This window comes from Typha angustifolia, chromosome 15 (genome assembly GCF_048772165.1).
Source record: "Typha angustifolia cultivar Huaian chromosome 15, ASM4877216v1, whole genome shotgun sequence".
Lineage (NCBI taxonomy): Eukaryota > Viridiplantae > Streptophyta > Magnoliopsida > Poales > Typhaceae > Typha > Typha angustifolia.
The window spans coordinates 3,435,674-3,457,722 of record NC_133253.1 but is presented as its reverse complement, the minus strand read 5'-3'; the positions used below and the strand labels follow the sequence as shown (position 1 = coordinate 3,457,722).

Genomic DNA, 22,049 nt, shown 5'->3' with positions numbered 1-22,049 from the left:
TTGGTGTGCAATAAATTATGTATTTTATTATAATAAAGTATGTATTTTTTTTCTACAAAATAAATACACTTAGTTTAATTTTATATGCTAAATTGAAAGATTAAATACAATTAAAATTGCAAAAGCACCGCCATTAACATTTTTTGTACCGTCTTGTAGCCACTCGTCGAACTGGCCGAGCAAAGAGTGACAACGGAACCCTCTTTCTTGCTGAGCACTCCTTTTCCTCTCCAATCTCCTGTGGGCTGTGGCTACCGAAAGGAGATCCCCGTATAAGCGCATATCCCACCCACCAAAATGGCACTCGTTTCAAAACTCCCAAGCTCACAAACCCTAGTATCCGAAATCTAGGAAGACGAGAGAGAGAGAGAGAGAGAGAGAGAGAGAGAGAGAGAGAGAGAGAGAGAGAGAGAGAATGAAATCAACGTCCATCGCGGTGGTTTCTTCCTCGTCTCCTGACGCGGTAGGAGATCCGAGGACGAATCGATCGTCCAGCCGCTCTCCCGCGAACTTTTTCGGTAAGTAGTACTCTCTTTGCTGTAGTCATCGTGGTCGGTTTTTCTAGTGCTTCAGCGATTTCTTGGAAGTTGGTGATGATCACCGCTCTGCTGTTGTTTAGCCCCGCTCATCTGCAATTAGTTGATACTCAGAATGTTGAAATTTACAATAGGAATGATTTTGCCGCTGAGACCATTGTTATCTGCTATTGTTATAGTCTCAATTTGTTTCTTTTATTAACTGGAAGTTTTGATGCAGTATGGAGGGAGTTCGTATGGGGAGCAATTGCGGGGGCATGTGGAGAAGGAATGATGCACCCAATCGATACTGTGAAAACACGACTCCAGAGCCAGGCCGTGATTACTGGAACTCAGGTGTGTGTGTGTGTGTGTGTGCGCGTGTCTACTTTGTTTTCAATGCACTTATTATTTCTTACATTGGAGGCAATTATTCTTGTTATCATGCTATTCTGTTAATGTCTTAATCAGTAGCGAATACTCTGAGGTCAGATTCCTTGGCTTAAAGTTAATGCAAACACTGAAGTATTACTTCAGACATGATGCATTTTTCTTATGTTTTAACCAGGCTCAGAAGAACATATTGCAGATGGTCAGGACAGTCTGGGCTGCGGATGGTTTAAAAGGTATGCCCTTTACTTAACTGTAATTTTTAGTTCAATCGATAATACACTGTCATAGTATAAATTATTAAATATTATCATATGAAAGTGTATCTTGGGATGTTCAAGTAAAGCTTCTCAGACCACAAAAGATCTTGTATGTAATTCTTCTTTTGCTCCTCTTTCCTTTAAATTCATCTATTTTAGGATTTTATCGAGGGATTGCTCCTGGAGTGACTGGGTCTCTTGCAACTGGGGCAACGTATTTTGGTGTCATTGAGTCGACCAAAAATTGGCTGGAGGAAGTTAATCCCAATCTTAGTGGCCATTGGTCTCATTTCATTGCAGGAGCAATTGGTGAGCAAGAATTTCATGCTATCTGAAGCTTACCTAATCATATTGTCAAATTCTTTCATGCTCTTCTTGTGATTTTGAAATATTTCGTGTAGTCTGTATGTATATATATGTATGTATGTATTTTGGTGGATCAGCTGGAAATATCTTTATCTTTTCTCTATTTTCTTTTCTAGGAGACACACTTGGGTCTATTGTCTATGTGCCATGTGAAGTCATGAAACAGCGGATGCAAGTCCAAGGCACCAGAGACTCTTGGATGTCAGCCATAACAAAAGGAAGCATATCCCAGAAGCCTGGGACGCATATGTATGGATATTATGCTGGCATGTTCCAAGCAGGCCACTCAATTTGGAAGGAACAAGGTCCAAAAGGATTATATGCTGGGTAAGTTCTCTCATACTTTTTTTCACAGTTTTAATGGACATTCTTTACTCTTTAATTTGGTCCTATATTAGTTCCATGGTTTCCTTTGCAGTTGTTCATGTTACAAATGCAGAACCTGCTTGTTTGTCTATATTCAGCAACTCATAAATGTTTACTATTTTAACTTATAGATGTTACACTTGAATAGATTAAGACCCTTTTACAAAGTGCATGGTTTGTGACAAACAATTAATTTTGTTTTTAAAAGGTGCGATTGCTGATCACATTATGCATAAACAAAATACTTCTTTAGTTATTATTTCCAGTCTAAACAAAAAAAGCCCATTTATGAAGTTCATCATGGTGACAGATAGATTTTTGTTTTTGTTTTTAAGGTGTGATTGTTGATCACATTATGCATAAGCACTAAGCCCATTCAATTTTGCCTTTTGGATGAATTAGTTTTCCTACAATAAAGGCCTTCCATTTTCCTAGGGTTACCCACTTCTATGCGGGATAATGGGGGGAAAGGCTATTTCACCTTGGTTATCCTAAAAGTGAGCCTTAGACCATAAGGCATGACCCCAAGCTGGTAATGCCTATGACATCTAAAGTTATTTTTATTTTCATAGGCATGGTTTCTTTTTTAAGAGATTAATTGTATCAATGGATGTCTAATTACTATCTCACTTTTCATGCTGGCTATATTACAGATATTGGTCTACACTAGCTAGGGATGTGCCTTTTGCAGGGCTGATGGTATGTTCTGTTGTGCTTTGTTACTTATCTTTATTTTTGTATCTTTTCCTTCTTGTAATAGAAATTTTGGTTTTCTTTCTGGTGTATCTTTTCCATTACATGGATGCATGAGTTTCCTGATCTATAATGATGAATTTAGCCTTATTAAGGAGGTGCCTGCCACTGGTTTCTCTCTGGGCAGAGCACTTAGACATTTAACTTTGACTAAGAGGAAGTCCACAGGGAGGAATTCCTGCGGCCTTGCCCCAAATATCTGGTCTTATTACCCATCTTAGATTTCTCAGTTACAATTGGCTTTGCTATAATATGATTTTATACAAAGTTCCTAGCCAAAATTGTTGCAGCTAAGAGTTGTATGCTAATGCATTATGCTCACTGTCATTTTTTCTTCTCGACCTTTTTGTTGTATTCCCCATCTGACATTTTTTAACATAACCGTATTCAATTTTTAGATTTATCTATGGCAAGTACTATATTTTAATCAAGGTTCACAATATCAATTTTCACCATCTTTGTATAATTCATCCTTTTGAGTTACTCTTGTTCTTTAACATCTTGAATTGATTCCTTATTTTGCCCCTTTTACTGATGCACGTTATGGTCTTTACAATATCCAAACCATACTTTTGTTGTTTCTCTTATTATAGGCTTATTGCCATATGATACTATACACAACTTGTCACAGCTTCAGCATTTTTTTTGCCTTTTTCCTCCATGGCCATCCCAGCATGCTTAGGGTTTTACTGGTATCGAACATGTATTCATTTAATATGAATCCTAAATCATGTTTCTCAAGTTTAGATTCTGACGTATATCTTTTTGGATTCGTAGGTCACTGTTTATGAAGCACTGAAGGATTTGTCAGAGTATGGAAAGCAAAGATATCGACTGAATAGGGAATTCCACCTGAATAGTTCCATTGAAGGACTGCTTTTAGGAGGATTAGCGGGTGGTAAGTACTGCTCTTGAATATTGAACTAAACTATGTAATGGCAGCTTCTCACTTGTGTTAGAAACGACAAATATATTCCCTCTGCTCTTTGCAGTCTTGCAGATCATTGTCTTATATATTAGTAACTGTTGCAATTGTTCTATAGGTTTTAGTGCATATGTTACAACTCCGTTGGATGTTATCAAGACAAGATTACAAGTACAAGGATCCACCATTAGGTACAATACTTTGTTCTCAAGCTAAGCCTACTAACTAGCCTTTAGATCTTTTCCTCCTATGATTGAAGTCTTTTTTCTTTGATAAACCCTATCTTCTGTTTGTTCCCCATCTTTATCTGGTTGGTTGATGTGTCGGGGAAAGTCATGCAATGATTCTTGAGTATCTTGAACAATCAACAACTCTTGATTGGAAATGGCTTCTGACATAGTATTGCTTTGTCAGATATGATGGCTGGCTTGATGCTCTAAGAAAGATTTGGGCTGCTGAGGGCTTGAATGGTATGTTCAAAGGCAGTGTGCCGAGAATAATATGGTACGTGCCAGCCTCTGCCGTCACTTTTATGGCAGTGGAGTTCCTCAGGGATCATTTCAATGAGAAGTTGAATACTGAAATCCGTGAAGTCACTAGCTTATCGATAGATACAAGCTCTAAAGTGCAAGAAGCATCTTAAGTTCTTTTCGCAGATGGATTCCTCAGAGGGTTCAACCATCATGAACTTCTGATGGTTACATCAATTTTTCCCATTGAGGGTTAAAGCTTGTCACCGAAATTTGATATATGAAATGCAAATTCATCCCAGCATGACTGTGTGATGTAAAGTAGAATATCCTAACTTGATTAGAGGATTTGAGACATTTTGTCATGTTTGATGCAATGAAGAGATGTCTTAAAGAGTATGGCTTCCATGACCAATTGTGGCGGATAAATTTCGAAATGTCGGCTACCGTTTAATTTTACATTTTTGTGAAGGATAGAAATGTGGTTTCTTATTTCACCTGAAGTAAGCTGTCCACATCATCAATCTTAATGAGCCTATTTGATGGGCAGTTTTCTTGATGTCAGATGGCGAAAATATGAATAATGTCTAGTTAATCTGAATTGTTTTTGATATTAAAATGGTTGGGCTAAGTTGCAGGTGGTAATACGTATTTGATAGTCAAATTGCATGCAAATAAACAAAAAGAAATTGCATATAAAATCCGTCATATTACTACCTCGAAACAATTGAATGGAAATTGATCGACTCTAAGAAGTCGGCATCCAACTTGATGTTTGAGAAAGCCTGCGACGATTCTGTTAGAACTTCCGCGTGGAAGCGGAAGGAATTCGGCTTCGTTCGCGAAGTCTACCGTCGTAAGCCTAAACAAGCGCCATCATCACTCGTTAGCGCACCATGGAGCTCGACGAGATAGGAGATGGAGAGCCAAACCCTAATGCTCGCTCGCCTTCTACTCCAACTCCATGGATCACGATCGAGGAATGGAGTGGATCCTCCTCTACGAAGCTCTCGCGCACGGCTGTCCTCACCGCCACCCCCTCCTCGCTGGCTCGACACAGGTCTCTCTCTCTCTCTCTCTCTCTCTCTCTCTCTCTCTCTCTCTCTCTCTCTCTCTCTCTCTCTCTCTCTCTCTCTCTCTCTCTCTCTCTCTCCTTTGTCGGATTTCCTCGTTCCCTGATAGATTTCTAGTCTTCCAGGTATGGGAGCCGATGGAAGCAGATATGGAGCAACATTATTGGGGCCTTCGTCCCGGAGGTAAGACCTAGATGCTCTGTTTTCATGACTCTATCTAGAATTCGAAGTTAAACCGGTTTTTTTTTTTAATCGATTGCCTGTCTTCTTATCTCATGTTTAAGCTACTATGGAGACTTAACTTGATGAAAAAGTTCGTATCTAGTATGCGGTGGTAAATATTAGATAATGAGTTGGGAGTTGGAAAAAAATATGCAGTTTATAGGTTTGTGTCAAAATAAGGTACATAACTTTTCTATTAATCTATTGATAGGGCTTTCCAGGCAGTGTGACTCCGGATTACGTTCCATTCCAAATATGGGATTCCTTGCAGGTAGTGGATTAGCTGGTAATATATGTCTGTTTTTTTGTGCCTGATATGATTCCTTTACTAATAATTGTGTTATTTGTTTTAGGGGCTGTCAACTTACATACGCGCCATGCTGTCTACCCAAGTAAGTCCTAATTTGAGGTCTCTGGCATCATGGTTTCGATTGATCTTGTAAATGATTCGTGGTGTAAGCTGGCACTAGGCTCTTCTGAGTGCAATTGGAGTTGGTGAAAAATCTGCTACTGTCATTGGTGCTACTTTTCAGGTATAATTTCGTTGTCCAGAGATGATCTTGGTGATAACTTTAAAAGCTGTATCTATCTTTTGATTTACTGTTAATGCTTCTGACAATATTTGTATGCTTGACATGAAGTTTGAGCTATCAAACAATCACATGTTAATCCTCCCGATTATGATGTTTATTTTTTTAATGACTTGCTGCCATCATGTTAGTTTTGTGAAAATACGAGGGATAGGTGTTGTAATTGAGTTTAAGGGATGAGTGAATTTGAATATTTGATGAAGCTTAATGCTTGAGAGGATTGTTTTCTTTTTGGGTTAGAAAATATAAAATTTGAGTTGAGTGACTTCTAACTAAATGCTTTTAAATCCAATCAATTTTAGATGACAAAACGAAGTTAGCTCATTCAGGTTAAGAAGACTTGCATTTTGACTGAGAAAGAACAAGACTACTGAAGAAGGCAATTGGGAATCATTTGAAAATAGAGGTAGAAAAATAGAACCTAAATAACCAACCCAAGGTAATTGCATTTTAATCAGGAAGTGCAAACAGTTTATTGATTTTCCCTAATAAAATAAAATCCTAATTGAAGCTCACTAAAGGAGAACCATCCTGAGTTTTAAACAAAGAGAAAGAGGAACGGGACCTAAAGGGCATTCTTATGGTAATTTAGAAGTCCATAGCATATCCCTTTCCTGTGTTTTCTATAACTCTTGTATCCCCTATATATCCGGCACCATAATATCAATGTCAATGGTTGCTGGCTCACTAACACCACATTCACACTTCGAAAAGGTAAATTTGATTAGTGAACTGCATTAATGTATTGGCCTTACAATTTTCTAGCACTGAAATGGAGGTGGTTAAACTAGTTATCAAACAAACTAGGTTTGCTGACCATGATTCTGTAATCTGAATACCTTATAATAGCATATTATCTGCCTTTTCACATTATTCTATCACTCATCTTTTTTGAAGATATCACACCTATTAGTGATGCTACCTTTTGTTTGTCCTAGTTAGTAATTTATTGTTAAATGGAACATTTTAACAGTGGTTCTTGAGGGATTTCACTGGGATGCTTGGGGGCATCTTGTTCACCTTTTACCAGGTACTCTGAGCACTTTGTGCTATTTTGCCCCTTACGTAACATTCTTATTGCATTTGGGAACAATGCTTTACATCATTTAGCATCTTAATAGAAATTTATTCTTGGTTTACATCTTCTTTCTTAATTAAATGTTATTATTTTCTATAGGGGTCTAATCTTGATAGCAATGCAAAGATGTGGCGTCTAGTTGCAGATTTTATGAATGACCTTGGTAATGTTCCTCATGTCATTCCTTTAATCCTCCATTACATATGTACATACTGACTTTTTTATTTCTTAATGTGCATATCTTTAGGATTTAGAAGGTGTTGGCTTTTAAAAGTTATATAGTACTCTTCATCACTGGGTTTTCCAAATCTAATTTGCAACGTCTATTGTTGTTTCTGCAGGAATGCTGATGGACCTTCTATCTCCTTTGTTTCCTTCAGCTTTGATTTTAATAATGTGCTTAGGAAGCTTGTCTAGATCATTCAGTAAGTTCAATGCTATTTTAAAAATGTTGAAGACGCTAATTAGTTAAATAAAGAGTACTTGTAAACTACACTTTGGGGTGTGGAATTTGAAGGATAGCATGCTCTGTTGTGAAATTTGGTGAACTATATAAAGTTATGACCATGATCACTGTTCCAATGCAAGTGCTGAGGAAGGCCTGTATTCTTTCCATATTGCCTCTCGGTAGCAAAGTTATGAGAACATATTGTTGACCTCTGCTAACCTTGGGAGGTTTTTTTACACTGAGGAGCAGTATTTTTTGCACAGTACATCTCACTAACATATGGTTTTTTACACATAGACATTCTGTCAACATATTGGATACTTCCAGCACATCTCACTCTTGAATTATGCAATATGCTTGAAAGATGCGTAGCTTGAAATGAGTTGCGGTAGTGTGGACTCTAAAGACTGTTTTTCTTTTTAGAGAAAATGTTTATCAACTATCATAGTTGTAAATACAAGTGATGGAAAAGAATCGTATATTTTTCATCATTTAAGTAAAGTTCTGAATATTAACCTTACCTTACATGATAATTTTTCCATTTTTCGCTATATATGGCATCGTTAATTAAAATAGATTCTAAAAGATTATGAGGTATATAGTTATATTAATATCTAATTATACATGTCCTTGAAATGTTATTCCTTTTCTTGTTGCCAAATTTGTCATGCACCCCCCTAATTTGACACTAATGTTGTTATCCATGATTCCATTCAATACTGCATTTTATTATCTTTGGCTATAAGACATAATCCCCTGTAGCTTTTATTAAATGTCATAGTTGTGTTCTTTCTTGCACATGTACTTGAATATCTACCTAAAGCCCTACCTAACCAGAAAATTGATCTCTTGTCTAGTCCTCTTAGATATGGGTATAAGTATACTGCTTAAGTCTCACTCAAGGGAAGTCTAGTGACAAGTTTTGCATTTTATTAGATTTGTCTGAGATGAATTCTTTCCTCTAGTATTTCAACTTTCATTGCATGTCTTGCTTAGCTGGTGTTGCTAGTGGAGCAACCAGGGCAGCATTAACTCAACATTTCTCCCTTCAGAGTAATGCAGCAGATATCTCTGCGAAGGTACTGCAGACATTTTCAATACATAGTGATTCTTTATGAATTTTAACTGCAGAAATATGAATTTCCAAAGTTGTGATAGGAGGGCAGCCAAGAGACAGTTGCGACAATGATGGGGATGATACTGGGAATGCTATTAACTCATATTACCAGAGGGCACCCTCTGGCTGTGTGGTTTTCATTTCTTTCTCTTACCATATTCCATATGTATGGTGAGTATGGCTCCTGTATAGTTAAGAAGTCTTAAGTTTCAGTTTATGGTACTTTTGATAATTGAATCCAGCTGTTAAATTTTACCTTTGTCCTGAAGAAAGCATGTTAACAAGCTCCATTCTTGTGCAGCAAAAGAAGTTCTTTAACACCCTCTTATTGTTCTTTTTTCTGTCCCTTTTCAGCAAATTATAAGGCTGTGCTGTGCCTTTCACTGACTACATTAAACCATGAGAGAAGCTCCATTCTATTGCAGTACTTCATGCAGAGTGGCCAAGGTGATCATTGGGTTTCTCCTAGTTTGTATTTGTACTTTGTATGGGAGATAGTGTTATCTCATTTATAAATAGTGGGCAAAATGTATACTTCATATGGATTGGCTTAGATCATTACTCACTATGATCTGTACACCACTGCTTGTTCCATGATTCTTGACTTCTATTGCTATCTTATGATGAAAGTTGCGGTAAAAATGTTTTATGAACTTTGAGTCTGATCTCCAGTTTTATGAAAGTTCCTCCGTACAATCTGATACAGAATTATCAATTTGAAACTCATAGCATAGTGTTTCCCAGTTCTCACACCAGAACAGGTTTCTAGGAGAGAGAGTGTCTTTCCTTTCTGGGCCACCTGGCGAAGATTAATTAAAAGAAAGCTACTGCATGAGCATGTACACTTGGGTGCTAAAGCTTCTGCACTTACGCATACTGATATGTGAGTTCTTTACTTCTCATAGAACTTTGTAGTGATTCTCGATATTTGATGTCAGTGAGATTTGAACCGTCACGATAGCACTAATCTCAAATTGATATTTGACAGAATGGAGCTTTCTGGATCAGCAAGATCGCAATATAAAAATGGTATAATCTGCTTTTCTTTGTATTATGAATTTTATGATTATTTTTAATTTTGTTTTTTACTGCCTGTTCCAGATAATTATCTCTTATTGGAAAAGCGTGGGGGCATTCACATTTTCATCCATAAGCAGGCCACTCCTGATGATATTTTGAAGTCCTTCATTCATGCACTTGTTATTACAAGTCTCATGGATAAGAGCAAATCTTTGCATACAGAGAGCCATATATGGATAGATGAACATTATCCTGTTTTCATTGCAAAGGTATTGTTACATGTTTGACATGCACTCCCACTTCAATGGATAGAACACTAAGCTACAAGAATTAGAATATGAACAAGATGAAATTGTAGTAAAATTCTTTGGTATGGATGCATGAACTTTTTATCTAATTGATCTCTTTTGCCCTGTTTACAGCTGCGGTCTACAGGATGGGGAACTGAACGGCTACTATCACGATCAATTGTTTGCAGGGCACACTGGGTTCATGACACCATGAATGATAAGTTCAAATAAGCCTTAAAGGAAGTACATTAATTTTTATACATACCATAAGATAAATTTTCAAATAAGATGCTTAGTATTTATAGAAGGTCAAGGTACCCAGTATTTTTGTAGAAGGGAGAATAGCGTTATTTATGCCAAAGAGAAATTTTTCAACACTATTCTTGCATGGCTTCAAAGTGGTATGTGTAGAAACTCATGATACAGTTCCAATTGAAGGGGCATCCATGATTGGATTTTCAACAGAATAGCAGAAAATCATAAAATCAACAAATAAAACTTTAGGTTAAGATAAAGCATTTGATAATAGGTGAGTATACTTGTCATAAATTTCATAGGCAAAATGTGATTTCGGCACCGCAATATTTGGAATTAAGCTCATCTATTTATCTGGAGTAATCTGGTAGAGAATTTTACAGAAAGAGCACATTTCTTTTCAATGCTTCGAGAATATATTATCTTCTTGTAACAAAAATGATAGATGTACACCAAAAAGCAGTTTATTGTCTACCTTGTGACTGCATGAGTGTGCTCATCATTGCTTTTAGTTATTCATAGAAAGTTGAAATGCTACTACTTTTGCCAGCAAAGCAGCAATATTTCTGAGTTCCAATCAGTTTCAACGAAATAAAAGTGCAGTCGTTTTGAGAATATTGATGCTATTACTTGATGCATTTATGTTCAGAAATGAGTAGCCCTCGTTACTTATGAAATAAGTTTTATTTAGCTTGTGCATCTATGTTCAGAAATGGGTAACCATCGTTTACTTATGAAATAAGAAGTTTTATTTTAGTATAAATTTTCTTATACTAGTATACTAAGTAAATAGTTACTAATTTCAATACTATATAATTAACCTACTCTTCTTCTCTCCCCTTATCTTTCATCCAATGTTTGTATATTTATCAATTATTCTTAAAAACATCACTTAAATCGGCCATCATTTAATCACCTTTTCTCTCTCTCTCTCTCGCTCTCAACCACTCATCCATCCATTATAAAGTATTAACTTGCTAAATTATTCTTATAACTTTATCACATTAAATATAATTATTATATACTGTACTGGTTTATGGAGAAACGGAAGAATCTCTTATACTAAAAGTAAGCCTTTGTTTACTAGTACTAAAAGTTAGTATAGTTATATTGGTATTGAACTGATTCTGCAAAAGTGAACGTATATACGGGCACATTTTGCTCTTTACAGGGTTGTCTCATCCCACTCCTGAAAGTCTCCACGCAACAAGAAGCACAAGCAAAAAAAGAGGTAGAACACATAATGATGTGCGTGGAGTTGGAAGAGATATACCCAACTTATCCAAGTCAACCAAGAAATTTACAAGCTAGCAAACTGGGTGAAGAGATGATGACAAAGAAGAAAAGAAATTAAAAATGGAAAGATAAGTATTCCCTGTGATGTCCAAATAGTTGAAGCTACTGATTACCGAACAGTGAGGAACGACATACTCCAGTATTCAGTGTTTGCTAACTGAGAGCCAATCCGAGATTAATATTCACACTGGTCTACTTTGTCAAATATATTCAAACTGGTCTACAGATTTCCTAAATAAATCCTAATTTACGGGGCAAATAACCAATCAAATAAGTATTTGAACTGTATTTTAATCAACAAGTATCTCTAATAAGTTGTTCCTCACTCTATTTATAGACAAAATAAATTTCTGCCAGTGCACATCCCCACAATTTCCAAAAGAAATGTACTTGATGAATAATAATAATAATAATAATAATGTTGTCGGTGCCTTCAATCATCAGGTGGCTATAACTTCCTAGTAGTGGCATCCTTTATGTATTCAAAAGCTTCCTCTTCACTTAGTTGCTTCCCTTCCACCAGTCCTCTGACTAGTGTACTTGTATATGATTTCGAGGGAGCAGAAATAGGTATTTCACCAGATTTAAACCGCTCAATATCTGATAAAGGACAGCTGCAAAATGAAAAAGTGATTCAGATCAGATGATATACAGCGAGGCTAAAAGAAACCATAAACATCAACATATCCACTTGCGACAATTATAATATAATCACACAAAGAAAAGAGTTTCTCAATAAACCCTATCTACTTGTTTGCACTTTGCAGATGATCAAATAATTCCCATAATCTCTTTTACCTCGCTTTAGAAGGAGAAATATAACCAGCTACATCATGATAAGGCAGGCAAAAGACAGCAAGAAATGATACTATAGTACTAAGAACTGCTGCGACAGCAGACCACTAAAGTGTAAGAAATGATTCCCATCACTGAACGATTATATAGCACTGGAAAAGTATTTTGAAAGAGGCAAGGATAAATGCTAGAGGAGAAAGGAAAAGGTGTTCACTTTGCAAAGGTAGTAGGCCAGGTCAAGGATGGCTGTGCGTGTTGATCGATATTTGCCATGCCAATAGTGGCACGACACTTGGCACAGTGCGCCAATGGCACAACTCCATGCAGAGCCGTGCCGATTCAACACATGTGGAGCATTTTATTTTTTAATTATTTTTTGCTATTTTCATCAATCATCATTAAATCAACTTTAATTCTAGTACATGTTCAATAATCATATCATATTATAGGAGAATTATAAAACTTTTATTTATATGAAGATTATGTGAAATGTACCAACAAGCAATACTATCAACAGATGAGTTTTAAAAATTATCGATAGTATTTTTTTTTATAAATATTATCGATAGTATTTAGTGCAACATTCTCATGTTATTCTTATGGCGGCAAATGAAGTTTTTAATTCTCCTTATTATGCTACGTTCAACTAAATATTAGTTTTAAACTTTCAATTATTAAAATTTTTTACAAATCACACTCTATATTTTACCTATTTTGTGATTCATACTCCGTCCTTAAGGATTTTGTAAACTGACGCTTTCTTTTCTTCTATAATTCTCATTAGCACCCTAAGTTAACTTTGACGGTATTAGAAAAAAAAATTATGTTTGATCCATCTCATTTTCAAATCTGAATAGGATCTGGCACGAAACTTTAGAAAAAGATTTCGAAAGTTATAACCGTCGAATCAATGTGAAATTTTGATATATTATAGCCCTGGGAAAGAGCTTTCCAACAAATCTAATTTCAGAAAAATCGGACAGTGGGATCTCAAGATATCGTCAGATAAATAGATAAACATCAAGGAGTCCATCTATGGATCCGTGAATGGAGGCACGAGATTTTAGGTATATGATAGAGGTGGTAGACCGACGATAATGGGGTGGTACCGGTGAGTAAGGTGATGATGGTGAAATTATGAATGATGGAAAGGTTAGGATAAGGTAGAGAGATTTGAAAAAGGGGAAGTGAGCCACCCTTAAAGGACTAGGGTGAATGGCCGGTCGAGAGAGGCTAAAAGTGGCGGACCGAAGAATGAGGGAACTAGAGAGAAGAATATTAAGGCAAAACCTAATTCATTCAATAATGACTCCTTGGTTGCTATCCACACCTTTAGAGGCTAACCAAACAATTAAAAAATAACAATTATTAACCCTAAAAACAGTGGATTTTTGTTGACCGCAATCGAACGGAGTCCAACGTGTTCGAACGCACTAAAAGCGTTCTCTGTCGATGCGAACCTGATGCAGGCGTTCGAACGCGCCCGATTGCGTTTGAACGCACATTTCGCGTTCTCTGTTTTTGTGAACCTGATGCAGATGTTCGCAAACGTATTCGAACGCACCCACCCGTATTCGAACGCGACCTACAGAAAACTTATTTTTCTCTAAAATAAAATACTAAAACAACAATAAAAAACACCCTTAAAGTATATCCATGCTCAAGACATCGGTAAAGTCCGAATCATATCAATTACCCTTATCTTCTTCATCATATTTCTCTCTTCCCAAAAAAGAATAAGACAGAGGAGGACAAAAGGGGAAGTTGGGGAAGGAGATAGGTGGGGAAGATGGGGGAGAGATAGAAAATGAAAAAAAACAGGGGTATTTTAGTAATTTAATCAATATTAATTAGTCAAAATAACGTCAGGATGTTAAATACAAATTATATGAAAAAATGAGGAGTCGGGTTACAAAATTCACAAAGATAAAATGCAAATCATACAATAAGTAAAACGTAGGGTGTAATCTATAAAAATTCCTAATTATTAAACTATAATCAATTAATATTATGCGTTAAATGTTATTATATGTTCAATTATATTATGAGTATTTAATCATACTATGAAGTATCCAATAATTAATATGAATTTTAATAAATGTATTCAATCATATTATATGTTGAATAATATTTATATTTAAATATTATTTTATCTTTAATAAAATGTATAAATATAATCTAACGATAAAACACTATAATGTAGGTTTTAATACACATATTTAGATCAAAAACTATAGATTGACATGTTGAACACTAAAAAATATATCTAAGTATCATAAATTTTTTATTAAAAATATTATAAATGCTATTGACATGTAGTGGCGTGCTGACCAGCACGTGCCATGGCCATTGTTGGGCTAGGTACTATGAACAAGTCAGATCTCATGCAGCACTATCAATCCAATACTTATCTACAGCCATTGTATGGGCTGTGCTGCATTTGGAGGGCCACTATGAGCAAGTTGTATTAGTAATCGAGATAATAGAAACAGTTTATATCATCATCATTATCCAACATTATTGTCACCAATAATGGTCAGCTAGAGAGCAACTCAGAAAACAGAAAAGTTTGAGAAAGCTTCTGATGTCAAAGCATAATCTGGCAAGAGATGAACTTACAATTAAAGGTATAAACTAACAACAGTAAAGTACAATCTAAGAGAGGTAAAATTACCTACATATCTAGGGTAAGAGTCAGTCTCATGCAACTAAGATGCAAGGAATTAAAGTCACTGTGAACCACAAATTCAAGGATTCAACTAATGAAGTAAACTATCTTAAAATACAGCTTTAAGCTTTTTGAAGCCAATTGAAGAAATTTCAGACATCACATTAGATTCTTCAATCACCTGCATCTTAACCTACAAATTCAAGCTATTATGTCTTTGATCAATACAAGATGACCCAAAAAGTGCATAGAAGACAGAAGCTTTTATACATTTCATATGAAAAAAGATACATTGAAAATAGATTACATGAGTAATATCCTAGATGTGGTGCATTAGACTTGTGTGCAAACAAATAGGTGGACAAACCAACAATGTGAAACATACCTCATGGTCAAAATGGGAAGGTTATCCTCCTTTCCGAGATAAAGGACATTAGAATACCAGCCACCCTGTAATAAAAGGTTAGATCCAACACAGCTGATGTAATAAAAGGTTAGATCCCTCATGTCTAAACAGTGTTGAAAACAATGCAAATTTATTTGCATGACAAATAATCAAGCTACACACTTAGAGAAAAAATAATAGATAAATGGGAAAAGAAGAAAATGCTAAAACCTAAGCTTCCAAACAAACAGGTACACAGTTCGAAAGCGAAGCAGTAAAGCATGTTTTCCCAGAAAGAGCTATCCTGAATTCAAGAGAGTATAAGGAAGAAAATGCTAAAACCTAAGCTTCCAAACAAACAGGTACACAGTTCGAAACTAAAGCAGTAAAAGCATGTTTTTCCCAGAAATACCTATCCTGAATTCAAGAGAGTATAAGGATGAAATTTAAAAAAGAAGCCCAGAAAAGAACATGGTACATTATCGTATCAGTAGTTAGGGAATGCAATGGCGGGGAAGTTACAATTCACGTCATTGAGGATGCTCTTTATCATGACATTTTTTCAGGTGGAAAACCAAGATGCATTAATTTAAAGTGCCAAATAGATAGCGAAGTACCTTCAGAGCCTGAAGGATCAATGACTTGTTTTCTGAGACATAATTTAGCTCAGATAAGCCCAACAAGGGAGAAAGAATCTGCTGACCTATGATGTCCTTTTCCACCAAGTTATTCTCTTGAAACAATAAATCATTGAACTGCTCAAGCCTGTCAACGAATTGTCAAAGTAATGTAAGCTGTTGAATTTTGCACCCCTTAATCAGCAAGAAGCATTTCGCAACAAAGTAATGTATCAACATAGCATACGTTATCTTATACAAGCACATATGAGCCTTGTCACTGCTGCAACTGTCAGGATGAAGAAAAGCAACACCTCCATTACCCCATGTTCGAGTAGAGGATCTGCCAAAGAACAATCTACGAGGCACAGTTTTCCAGATGACATCTTTTGGTAGACTTGTATCACGTGATCCATAACAAGGTGCACTCATACCTTCAACCTGTTATAAGAATGGAAATGACATTTTATAAGGTTATGCATGAGAACCATCCGAAGACTTTCCAAATTCTGCAATTAAGATTACAGCATATGCCTATAATTGTTCACATACCACGAACATTAACTTTATTCAGATACTGACAAGCACAAAGTATAATCATAACTCTACCCTCCCCCTTGTAAAGTAAAGCAACTTATGTGACAGAATGAAAATTAGAAAATTATAAACTGAAAGATCCGACTTGTTAACCTCATATTAGAGCACAAAGGACCAAGAAGAAAAAGGAAAGCTTAAAGGTTGTTAGCTTTTAGCATAATGACTTAAAAAAGAGGCTCATATGCATACCTTTCCACCTTTAATATAGCAGAGAAATCTTGCTTTCCACATATTTGACCCATAAGTGGCATACCATATGTCAATTTCTGATAAAATCGTCCTCCAAGGAGCACAATCATTGACAATCTCACAAGATGGTGGCTCGGATGCACTATGGCGTGCTTCATTAATGTTCAACTTTGAAAGTGTTAGGCTTAGACTATCCCCAGCAACCTCAGCAATATGAATGGAAGGAGCTGTGCTAGAGGGTTCTTCGTCATTCTCGACATCAGACCCAGAACTGGAGTAATTCAGCTGAAATTTCAAAATGCACAAGCTCTGTAAGGATAAGATTTTTTTTTTAAAAAAAAAATTAGAAATGAAAGCATTTGGTTAAGAAAACGAGTGATCAAAAATCTCGGAGCACAAAACTAGGTTCATACTTCTAAGTCTAAGTGGGACCCTGCTAAAACGAAGTATCTGGATGTCCGCTAATAATCTGTGCAGAATTTAAAGCACTAATTGCTTAAGGTGCCGCTTCCAAGCAAACTTTAAATGTTGAAGCATGACAAAGATCATGATGCAAGATGAAGCCTTTGAGATAATTTCAGTTTCATCGATTTCCTAGAAGGGACACCACAGAAAAAAAAACTCATTTTTTGTTACCAGAAGAACAACTAAGGGACAAGAACCAACTGGAAAACAATTTCATGATGATGAAGGTAAAAAAAAGGGCTGGAAACTGAACTATAATACTGGTTTTATTGAAGAATCTACACGAAATAGAGTCAGTTTCTTGCCCATGGGTAGATACTCGAGCTTGGTGCCACACTATAATGGTGAACAACTGGATAAGAATCAAGGCATATTTCTTAAAACTATTCCCCAAACATTTGGATGACATATACGTGCACATGCCGAATGCAAACCAACATGCACAACATGTATTGAGAAAATTATCTGTTGAAATAAGATTTCAGAAAAACAAAAATAAAAGATAACAATTTTCCATAATTCTCAAACTTATATAAACAACTGCAAACAAAAACTCAAACAAAACCAAAAACATGAAATCTAGGAGGATAGTCACTTCACCTCAAGTGGGCAATAGCTTCTACAACTAGTAAATAACTTTTGGGGCAATTCACCAGTCAGTACAGGCCAATATTGCTTTAATTCATGACGTACCTAGACCAAAGCAGCCAGAGAATAGAAGGCATGATTATCTGTGGATAAATAAAATAGAAGGAACAACCTAAAAGTGAGACTAGCAAGAAATAAAGTACCATTTGTATGACTCGCCATGTGGACTCAAAGGGTTGCAACTCGAATGATCCCTGAGAGGGTTTTTCTCCCAATAGAACTTTTACACAAGCAAGAACAGAATTTGCTATAGATTTGAAATTGTAACCCCCTTCAAGGGCCATTACTATCTTCCCTCGAGCAAATTCTGTCAACTTCACAAGTAAAGAAGACAACGAAGTCATAAGAACCAGAAATGTGAATTCAATTAGCCTCAGAACTTAGATGCTAACTTATCACAGTAAACTATTTGAGAGATGAAATTTTGCAATATTGTATATCTGAAGTCCAGAGATGGCACATTAACTACACAAATAAACCATTTATGTACTTCTACTAATTCTTCTGGTGAAGCATTTCTAACTTAAAATATCTGGTATAGAAGAATACATACTAAAAACTGATTTTGTATTCTTGGAAGATTACATATAACGGAGAAGAACTAGTACAGGAAGTTAAAAACTCCCAACCTTTTTCAACATAATTGCATATCCATATGGTGTAACGCAACAACCACCAAGTGGGTCTCCAATGGCTGTTAAGAAGCAAATGACAAAACTAAGAGAAAATAAATAGATAACCAAGAGATAAAGATCTACATTACTAATAATGCATCTGGAAAAGGGAAAGACAAATTTCCAACTTCAGATTAGCTAGATTGCTAAGTCATTATGCTTATTTCGCCTTTTGCCTCCATAGTTCACATATAAAGTTTAGTGCAATGGCTAAACCAACTGTAAGCCTGACCTTTCAACTTGAAAAATGTAAGATAGCTGAAGTTTACACAGTCACAAGTTAATTAGCAATATAACTAATTCAGAAAAAACAGAAACAGCCTTTCACTGGTAAGAAATCAAAAGCCCAAGTAACTGGAAAGAAACCACCCTAATCAATTCTAAATATAATATCCGCATTCAGAAGTGCATGCATGATGTCAACTCTAGACTAAGGCACTAGTGGAATAATTAATGGTGGAATCAGATATAACAGTTGATAAAATAGGATGCCAGAACAGAAGAAAAGAGTTCATGTTTTTTGTTTTATTTTGTTTGATTTCATGAGAAAACCGCTAATTAACAATATTGAAATTTGAAAGTCAAAAGGGAACCTGAATCAAATCCAGCAGATATCAGAATTATATCAGGACCGTAAGCCTTGACAACAGGAATCAGTACATGGTCCCAGACAGCAATATAATCTACATCACCGTATTGTGCATGTTCCCAAGGAACATTGATGTTATATCCTTGACCTGGTCCTTCCCCAATCATATGGTGAGATCCATCCCCACCAGCTGGATAGAAGCTACCAGAATCAAATCTGCAACATGAAGATTACAAATAACACAAGCTGTCCTTTTTTGGCCCAGCTATTACTTATTATAATGCTACATGTTCACATAATGAGATTCAAGATTTACTCAAATGATAGCTGACTAGCCTAAAAGATAGGTCAATTACTTTTAAACTATCAGCCAGCTTGAACTTTTGAATGCAAACATATACAAAAGGAACACGCCAACCTCAACAAAAGTGGTAACAATTAAATCTAACAATATTCAGAAACATAAAAATGACAAGTAAAAAGCCAGCTAACAGATAGATCAATTAAACCTAACAAGTAAAAAGATAGGTCAATTACTTTTAAACTATCAGCCAGCTTGAACTTTTGAATGCAAACATATACAAAAGGAACACGCCAACCTCAACAAAAGTGGTAACAATTAAACCTAACGATATTCAGAAACATAAAAATGACAAGTAAAAAGCCAGCTAACATTATGAATTAATAAATAAACAAGCTGATGTGTTAGTAGGAAACCAGAAAAATGTAATAAAAGAGTTTGCAGAAACTTCAGAATCAGATGTTTCAAGAATGTGGTTCTTAAAGTGTTGCCTGGATATTCTTCAAACTTGTGGAAATAGAATAAAAAGAAATTGATGGGCAATAAGAACCATTCATGTATACAAAGAGGTAGGGCCTATAAGGTCATCTTGTTCTAGTCTTTTGCTCATGACAACTTTAGTCCTTCGCCACCTTCTAATATACTAATATTATAGTCTTTCACTCATGACAATTATGGTCTATTGGTCTGCCTTCCCTCACACTCCAATACTAATAGGAAAATGAGCAATTAATTTATGCCTCTCCAATATCCAGTAAGTTGTAGTATTGCTCATATGCTTGACACCATGATCCAAAGTAAGAAGAAATAAAAATAACATGCATGATACAAGAAAATGACTAAAATGAAAAAATTAGAAATAAACTACACAATACCTGTGAACAGAAAAGTACAATACACGAGGGTCATTATAAAACATTTTCTGAGTGCCATTGCCATGATGAATATCCCAATCCACAATCAGTATCTTCTTTATACATAATTCTGGCTGTAAAAAGAAGCAAGAAATAAATGTACCTTCAATTTTCAAAAGATAATCTTACAAGAAGAGAAAATATGATTATTGAAGTTATATAATTGTTTTTATTCTTATAAGGTAAACAGTTCTATGTAAAAATAATGACAACTTGTTTTGCTGCAAAATACTTAAACAGAGAACTAGCAGTTTACCCTCTCATTCAGAAGAAAACTAGCGGCAATTGCCACATTGTTAAAGAGGCAAAAACCCATAGCTTTGTTATGTTCTGCATGATGTCCAGGAGGCCTAACTATAGCAACCCCAGAACTCAAATCCCCACTGGCAACCTTCTCAGATATCTAATCAGAGATCGCAAAACATTAAATTTAAAAAACCCTTCATTAACTACCTCAGTTTATAGACTGCTGATTTATTGATCGATTTACCTCAATAACAGAGCCCGCAGCCAGGAAAGAAGATTCAGAAGAGCCCTCGTTAAAGTATATAGAACTGAAACTTGAAGCGATCCTTCTTCTACGTATAGTATCAAACTCTCTTGAGCTGATAGACCTGATCAACTTGATGTGGCTTTGGCTATGAACAGATGCTATATATCTATCTTCAGCTTCCTTAGCCTTCATAACCACGCACCTAAAAAGGAACAACTCATAAAAAAAAGTACCTTTTAATTAAACAAACACTGGTAATTGAGCGCATAGCTAGCAGCGAGAGAAATATAACCCCAGATTTCTCAAACACCTCACGTCCCTCAAGATCGATAATTAGGGTATCTAAGCCATATCACGAAACCTAATTCTTAAAGAGAGAGAGAGAGAGGGAGAGAGAGACCTCTGAGAGATCCCCTCGGACTCGAGCTTCCGCCAAATTGCTCGGATCCTTTCCGGGTTCTCCGGGTGGTCCTCCCCGTTCGGCGTCGCGTGGTTACACATCCTCTCGTCGTACAGGAGGCCGACCGGCGGCAGCCGGGTAGTCTCCGGCGTATCCGCCATTAGCAACGAGGGTTAACCTCCGAAGGAAAGCGAGATAGAAATTAAAAAGAGAGTAAGCAGGAAAGGGTAAATAGAAGTGCGATTGCATGCGATAGTCTAAAAGGAGCAATTTTACTCTTCTTTCTACTTTTCTTTTTCCAGCGCGGTACCGGTACGAATGTTTTTGAAAATTTCGAATTGGGGATTCTTTTCTCCTTTTCTTTTTCGGACATCTAAAATTAAAAAGCTTTTCTATTTTGCATGATATAAATTTTATTTTTATTTTGCACAACAAATTAATGTAATTATGCATCACCGAATTTCTATGGTTGTATATGTGAATCCTATATTTAGTGCTGCAAGTAGAAACATTTCAAAATATAGATGATGTGTATACAAAAGAAAATCTTATTTTAGTTTTCAGTTCAAACAACTCAAACCTACCAAATTATATGTTATCTTAAATTTCAGGTTCATCTATAATTTTATTCATATTTTATTATTTATTTGTAAACTATTTTGATTACCCTAAATAAGTGTACATAAAAATTATGTTTGATTACTAAACTATAAATAAATGTAATAAAATTCTTGCTTAGAAAATATACATAACTTTATTATACTGTCTATTTATAATAAAATTTTGTGTATAATTTATGCAACGTTTAACTAAGAATACAAATAAGTATTTGATTACAAGAAGAATTTAAGAGGAACCTAATGCTAAACATCGCGAATTA

General features: G+C 35.7%; 3 protein-coding genes across 4 annotated transcripts; 2 read left to right on the top strand and 1 right to left on the bottom strand.

The window, feature by feature from the left end:
• Positions 1-165: 165 nt before the first annotated feature.
• On the top strand, positions 166-4,600 carry LOC140778131 (uncharacterized). Its single transcript, XM_073122697.1, has 9 exons — positions 166-518; positions 757-872; positions 1,084-1,141; positions 1,325-1,474; positions 1,648-1,858; positions 2,551-2,596; positions 3,428-3,548; positions 3,694-3,766; positions 3,990-4,600. The coding sequence occupies exons 1-9, from the start codon at positions 416-418 to the stop codon at positions 4,216-4,218; spliced, it is 1,107 nt and encodes a 368-aa protein (XP_072978798.1). The 5' UTR covers positions 166-415; the 3' UTR covers positions 4,219-4,600.
• Positions 4,601-4,818: 218 nt separating this feature from the next.
• LOC140779885 (protein root UVB sensitive 3) lies at positions 4,819-10,258 on the top strand. Of its 2 annotated transcripts, none has more exons than XM_073125203.1 (15): positions 4,819-5,105; positions 5,244-5,301; positions 5,552-5,611; positions 5,694-5,732; positions 5,811-5,873; positions 6,904-6,960; positions 7,108-7,171; positions 7,350-7,433; positions 8,453-8,535; positions 8,615-8,744; positions 8,928-9,020; positions 9,318-9,456; positions 9,562-9,602; positions 9,675-9,862; positions 10,016-10,258. In XM_073125203.1, the coding sequence occupies exons 1-15, from the start codon at positions 4,942-4,944 to the stop codon at positions 10,112-10,114; spliced, it is 1,362 nt and encodes a 453-aa protein (XP_072981304.1). In that variant the 5' UTR covers positions 4,819-4,941; the 3' UTR covers positions 10,115-10,258. The 2 variants fall into 2 exon arrangements, with proteins under 2 accessions (XP_072981304.1, XP_072981305.1); XM_073125204.1 differs by having other exon boundaries at positions 5,035-5,105; positions 5,562-5,611.
• Positions 10,259-11,680: 1,422 nt separating this feature from the next.
• LOC140778787 (histone deacetylase 5-like) lies at positions 11,681-21,435 on the bottom strand. The gene is made up of 13 exons (XM_073123654.1): positions 21,170-21,435; positions 20,767-20,971; positions 20,533-20,679; positions 20,238-20,350; positions 19,066-19,277; positions 18,428-18,492; positions 17,942-18,112; positions 17,751-17,843; positions 16,686-16,970; positions 16,147-16,340; positions 15,900-16,047; positions 15,283-15,347; positions 11,681-12,048 (listed from the first exon to the last, which is right to left on the bottom strand). Exons 1-13 carry the CDS (start codon positions 21,328-21,330, stop codon positions 11,883-11,885), a joined length of 2,025 nt encoding a protein of 674 aa, XP_072979755.1. The 5' UTR covers positions 21,331-21,435; the 3' UTR covers positions 11,681-11,882.
• Between the last annotated feature and the right edge of the window lie 614 nt (positions 21,436-22,049).

Coding starts and splice junctions, on each gene's coding strand:
- LOC140778131 (XM_073122697.1), top strand. CDS start 416: ATGAAATCAACGTCCATCGCGGTGGTTTCTTCCTCGTCTCCTGACGCG. Junction 519..756: donor CTCTCCCGCGAACTTTTTCG/GTAAGTAGTACT, acceptor GTTTTGATGCAG/TATGGAGGGAGTTCGTATGG. Junction 3,767..3,989: donor GTACAAGGATCCACCATTAG/GTACAATACTTT, acceptor TTGCTTTGTCAG/ATATGATGGCTGGCTTGATG.
- LOC140779885 (XM_073125203.1), top strand. CDS start 4,942: ATGGAGCTCGACGAGATAGGAGATGGAGAGCCAAACCCTAATGCTCGC. Junction 7,172..7,349: donor AGATTTTATGAATGACCTTG/GTAATGTTCCTC, acceptor TTGTTTCTGCAG/GAATGCTGATGGACCTTCTA. Junction 9,863..10,015: donor ATCCTGTTTTCATTGCAAAG/GTATTGTTACAT, acceptor CCCTGTTTACAG/CTGCGGTCTACAGGATGGGG.
- LOC140778787 (XM_073123654.1), bottom strand. CDS start 21,330: ATGGCGGATACGCCGGAGACTACCCGGCTGCCGCCGGTCGGCCTCCTG. Junction 17,844..17,941: donor CATGGCGAGTCATACAAATG/GTACTTTATTTC, acceptor GCTTTGGTCTAG/GTACGTCATGAATTAAAGCA. Junction 16,971..17,750: donor GAAGCTATTGCCCACTTGAG/GTGAAGTGACTA, acceptor TTGAAATTTCAG/CTGAATTACTCCAGTTCTGG.